We start from the raw sequence: 6,000 nt of genomic DNA, 5'->3' as shown, positions 1-6,000 counted from the left end.
TAACCATTATTACTATGAATAAAGACTTATTTAAATCACACATTTGGGGGAAATATCATAATATATTTGCATATTTTCCTCCAAACACACTTATTTTAGGAGCTTTCTGTCAAGGGATTTTTTTACAGATCAACTTATTTCCACTTTATATTTGCCCAAGAATACATTGTCTCATATTTCCTAATCATAGAAAATTTACGTAGGACATGTGAGGGTTCTTGATTTGATTCAGAGGGAACATTATTATCAGTTCCCACCGTATCACTATTACTGGCACTGTTGTGCTAGACTCGCTATTTCCCACACTTGGGCATGTTGTGCTAGTCGGACACTAGAACTTGCGAGTGGATACATGTATTGGATTCTCTTGCACTTACAGGAAGGTCAACAATTTGTCAAATTTTTCATAAACAATTACAAATGTCACTCAATCGTGTTTTCTTCTAGTTCTGTGACATTGCTTACATTTGCGACATCGTAAATCGGTCGCTGTATTGTCGTAAAAAATCATGTGTGCAGTAAAAAATAAGGCAGCGGGGTTTTCCCATGTTGCTTTTAGAAAGTTGTAAACTCAGACCGAGGCTGTGAGTTAAAATCAATTGTATTGAATCAAGGTATCCCTCTAGTGGGTAATTGAATAATTAGCTTTCATTGGTCAAAAACAATGATATATTTTTAAACAAAAAAGTTTGTTTACAAGTTTTTTTCTTTGATTGAAAGGGAAAATCTTCGCAAGAAGGGAAATTTTAGACTGTTTTTTGGGGTGTTGGCTTGGGGAAGTAGCCGAATACCGGCTAAAGCAAAGAAGGGTAAAAAGGCCCTGGGTGTATAGTATGAAATGTAATATAACAGTACCTTGACTATGTTAGGATGATCTAATTTATGTAATATGCTGACTTCAAGCGGCATTCTACCATATCGTGTATCTTGTACCCAGCAATCACTGAACACTTTTCCCCGCCGTATAAATTTAACAACAACCTGAAAAATATTTTCAACTCTATATAATAAAAGGGTAATAGAGAAACAACCACAATAACTGTAGTAAGTTTGAGGATGTTATATTATAACTATATTTTTCTACCAATCATCTTGGATCTTCTTTAGGATGAAGAATCATACAAAACACACTGATCCTGTTAAACTGCTCATGGTCTAGACTATAAGCAAATGTTTGTCAATTAACTTGATTCCTTCCCATAGAACACTTAAATTTTCAATTTTATACTATTACTAGAAAAAAGTAAGCTGAGACAAAGCAAGAAACAAAAGCTGTTGCATTCATAAGCTGTTTGACAAAGAAATTGTGACATATGACCTAAGAACAATAAGGTACATCTTCTAACATCATACAATTATCTTACGAACTCTATCCTGACTATTCTGTTGCAATTGTTTACATGTTATTGAGCTGTAGCTATTTTCTACATGAAAATCACAATAATAACCTTTGATCAAACTTGACATTACTACGATAGAAGTCTGCATTACACATATACAAATGGAAGAAAAAAATAATCTTTTTTTGTTTGTTTTACAATACCTGTTTTCTATCACAGATACTGGTAGCCATCTTTACAAATCCAAATGCACCTTTCCCGATGGTGTGATGAGTGTGATAATGCTTGCTATAAGGACCGTACTTGATGGCGCGATCCTCCTCGGTCTCTGGGACATGAGCCTCCACCAGAGGGTCTTCCTCTTCATCTAATGGGTCTTTTGAAGCTGACTGAGCTTTTTCTATCAGGGCCTGGATATAACAAGTCAAGTTATTTCAAACATTAGTTTATTCATATTTATCTAAGGCTCCTCTTTCAAGTTCTTGCAACTTCATCTATGACTAGATGGCTTCCTGGGACTAACCAGTACTAGTGTCATATGAGCCAGCAGGGTTGTGACCAGTGTAAGGTTCAATCTCAAAATATCTGGGCTGAGAGGTAAGCTGTACTAATCACTAGGCAACAAACACTTTTTAATGCCAAGTTATCAATTTTTAAAGTTTAAGCTATAATTTATATAGCCTCATAATAAATTGAAACAGAAAATAACCAAGGTGTTTCAAATACTAACCTCCTGATCAGGGTATAGTGGGCACCTTCATTTTATTACTATTCAAATTTATTTGGAATTTTTTTTTGAGATAACCTGGTCAAACTTCAAAACATCCTATATATAATGAATAAATACCTCTCCCAGACTATAGTTAGAGTGGTCCATTGTACTGTTAAGACTAGATGCCAGGGTAAGATTGGCGTACGACCTTCCATATTCTGCAGGTTCCTCCGGGTCACGAGACACCCACATACAATAAACCTCATTACCATCTTCTAGTTGTACACGCTTTATTTGAAACACAATACCTACAAACAAATAACATGCAAGTCTCAATCATCATACATCCAGACATATGATATCATAGCAAAAAAGGCAACTTATTTTTATCATGGTTTATTACTACATGTACATCATTTGAAAGGGAATTCTGTGTCATACAAATGATGATTTTGTGGTCAAAAGTCTTCAATTATTGTATATTGCACAAGCTGTGGACAAAGTTTTTGTCTTTAATATTATTCCTTGTACAAGCTGTGGGCAAAGTCAGCTCTTATTATTTATTTGATAAGCAGTTGCCAAAATTTTCTAAAATTTTTCCTTAGACTAACTTTCTTTGGTTTACAGATATCATTGTGACTTCTATGACCTTGACCTTTGACCTACTAACATCAAAACTGATAGGATCACTTTCAATTAATGACAAAACATCCCACTAAAGTGTTTTTTTTTTTATCTACAGCAGGGACTTCCCCTCAAGAACATTCTTTCAAATCATACATGTTCCAAGTAAATGTAATTTACATTCTTTATAAATATTATGCTAATATTATTTTTCCAAAATTTAACAGAAAAAGTCACCTGTCTTCCTCTACCTATGGAAAAAACAAAAACACTCCACTAAATCATAAGACAATAAAGTTTCAATTTAATTTGTAGGGAGGTTTTATTACAACTGAGAAAGTAGACAATTACCAAGTAATGACTGGTCCCTGTGTTGACACTGTCCTTGAAAACTGCCCTCGGGAAACATCATAGTACTGTTCGAACTGTAATCTGACGACCGGGATCCATTTCGCGTCTTTGTCACATATCGCACACCTTTCTCATGTGTTTCAAAACTTTTCAAACTTGGTGAATAGCCCTCACTACTAAGGTCACTTAGTTCCAAACTAGAAATATCTAGATTGTTTTTATATTCTGGCGAATCTATACCTTTCGGAAAATAAACTTCAACTCCTGGAGTCCCTTGAGAAGAGCAGTTCATATTACGACTTTCATTTGGCCGCAGAAAAGACCCAGAATCCTCCAAGTTCCGACTCTTGTTACGGGAGTTTAGGAACTGGTGAATACTGCTGCGATGAAGTAATGACTCATCAATGTCTTCTATCACACTGATAAAGGATTTATCGCTCTCCTCCACGGAATTAGCACATTTATCAGAATCAATACTAATCTCATTGTTAACATCAGGCACTTCCTTTTCATCCTCCATCTTCTTTGCTGAAGAGCACTTCCCTTTCATAGCACCATCACTTGTATTTACCAAGTCATCCTTTTGTTGACTTGCATTACTATTAATATCATTGTAACCCGATTCTTCCTTTAACTTACTCAACACCTTTCCATCTTCAGAAGTGTCCTTTTTATCTTTTTCAGTGTCCTCACATTTCATATCGTCAAGTTTTAAAAGTCCCACTGTAGCAGCTAAGAGGTCATCTGTTGTGTTCAATTCAGATTTCTCAATATCTTGATCAGCTTCAGCACTAAAAGAATCAGTATTTGTCATCTCGTCTCCACCTTCTATTGCTGAACTATCACATCCAGGAGAATTCTTCTGTGAATCTAATCTCATAATGTCTGACAGGCAAGGTGAGGCAAGTATATCACTTTTCTCAAGTTTTTTAATATTCTTTGAAACAGGTGTTGAACTTTCAACACTTTGGCACACTGTGAGCTTATCTAATTTTGCATCAATAGCATTGTTATTTTCATTTTCCTGTTGTACATCAGGGGAAATATTTTCTATTGCATACTGCCCAGAGTTATCTATTTTGTACACAACGGTATCTGTTGAAGATGTTTTATCAATCATTTCTTTGGCAGATCCAGTCTCACATATTCTTGGACTTTCAATGGCATCAACTTCTGGAAGACTTTTGCTACTGGTTGTGCTTGTATTAGTACAAGTTGTGTCCCTTGCAATCAGAAGAGTTTCTGTGCTGGAGGTTGAAACAGTGCTGTGGTTTGGTGAAGAGTTGTCAAGGGAAGTAACTGCATCTATTTTCAGTTCTGCTACTGGTGGCATCACAGGCTTACTGGTAACTTCATCGTCAGTCTCCTGTTCAAAGGCTTCTAGTGATCGCCTGGAAAAAAACTCAGACATACAACTGCTTTTGGCTACTTTAAAGGTAAAGGTCATTTAGAGGTCATGGTTATATTTTAAGTCAGAATGAAATTCTCATCAAAACCTCTGTATGATTAAACTAAAGATCATTATAAACCTGGTTCCAGTAGCTTCAATTCTTCCATCACTCAACACTTCATATTTATGTGGAGAGTTAAAGGGTTATTTGTTTTAAGCTAATATGGTATCATATTTCTGCAAGTAATATTATAGTATCAACTGAACCTGCCACAGGAGTGGCAAAATACACCTTCCATCTCTTAGATTTTATGTAGGTCAATTTTTCATCTTTTTTATCCTAAGGAAACACTAAATTCTTGTACTAACCTTTTACAGGGTGGTTTATTAGGTGTAGAGGTAACCCCTGGTTCATGCAGGTCAAACCCTTCCAGGTTGCCATGGAGCCCTGTACTGAGGCTCAAACTTATACCAGGGTCATCACTATCTGTGCGACTTGTTCCTGGAAAATCATTTGTAAAAACATGTCCACACATGTACGACTGTTATGAATTCACATACAAAAAAGTACCTCAAAAACACAGTCAATTTAAAAAAATTTTTTTTTAACTATGACCAAAACTAGAAACTAATCTCAAAAAAAAAAAAATCAAAAAAAATCTATAAACATATAGCTTCTAAAAGTTCTTTTGCTTGCAAGGGAGTGGTCAAAAGTTCAAATCTCTTGCACGATAAAATTTTGCCTGATGCTTTTATGTTGAATTTGTAACATATAAAAGAAAGTATTTTTTATAACCCACTCTTGAAACAATCAATAAATAACAGGGGTGTCAACAAGTCTAAATTTAAAATCCTGAAAAAGCCGGGGGTTTGGGGGCTGCAGGTCCCCATTGGGGTCAAGGGGCAAAGCCCCTGTGGGGGGTCTAGGAGGGCCAAGCCCCCCAGGAAAAATTGAATTTCAGCATTTTAAGATGCACTAGAAACAATTTCCCCAGACACTTCACCAATATTTTTTAAATGTATTTGTCATAATTTTTTGCCATTTTCACTCTGAGTCTGACCAAGTCACATAATTTTTTTTCCTCTGACAGTATAGTCTAAAACCTTTTATCGTATGTGTTGCATGTTATCAAAAGTTATAAAAGTTGAGTGTAAACAATAAAAGATAAAACAACTTTTAAAACAAGCACATAACTTCGTAGTAGTTTTTTGCATTCCTTAAACAACCTCAAAAAGACAATGAATTGAGAATTTCGATCTTTGGTTGTAATCAGTAGATGCTTGCAAGCGATGCGCCTGGTGATTTTGATCACGATGCTAAAACCTATACATCCCGTAACGGTAGCACTTATACCGTTTTTCGTCGATTTCTTTTTCATGATACTATCGTTAACTACAGTATTGTATCCATCAATCACCGAGGATTTTTTAAAACAACTGAACCCTTACCCCCCCCACCCCTGAATTTATTCATCGAATTTGCACTTATCTCAGAAATGACTTTTTGGCGGGAAAATCCGGACTTTTGACACCCCTGAAATAACTATCTACTGCAGAAAGTTTATCCATCTCCAACATATTGA

General features: G+C 35.6%; 1 protein-coding gene across 2 annotated transcripts in view; it reads right to left on the bottom strand.

Moving 5' to 3' along the window:
* Positions 1-855: 855 nt before the first annotated feature.
* LOC132744954 (PAS domain-containing serine/threonine-protein kinase-like) overlaps positions 856-6,000 on the bottom strand; it is a gene marked incomplete at its 3' end in the record, with an annotated part of 34,203 nt that continues 29,058 nt past the window's right edge. For both annotated transcript variants that reach the window (XM_060733759.1, XM_060733768.1), the window contains 5 exon segments: positions 856-981; positions 1,544-1,750; positions 2,188-2,360; positions 3,028-4,418; positions 4,787-4,919. In XM_060733759.1, the coding sequence (XP_060589742.1) occupies positions 856-981; positions 1,544-1,750; positions 2,188-2,360; positions 3,028-4,418; positions 4,787-4,919 (2,030 nt within the window).

The sequence above is a fragment of the Ruditapes philippinarum genome, unplaced genomic scaffold, assembly GCF_026571515.1.
Source record: "Ruditapes philippinarum isolate M1 unplaced genomic scaffold, ASM2657151v2 ctg7881_1_1_1_1, whole genome shotgun sequence".
NCBI classification, from domain to species: Eukaryota; Metazoa; Mollusca; class Bivalvia; order Venerida; family Veneridae; genus Ruditapes; species Ruditapes philippinarum.
Note: the sequence above shows the minus strand (reverse complement) of the source record. Positions and strands in the feature narration are given on the sequence as shown.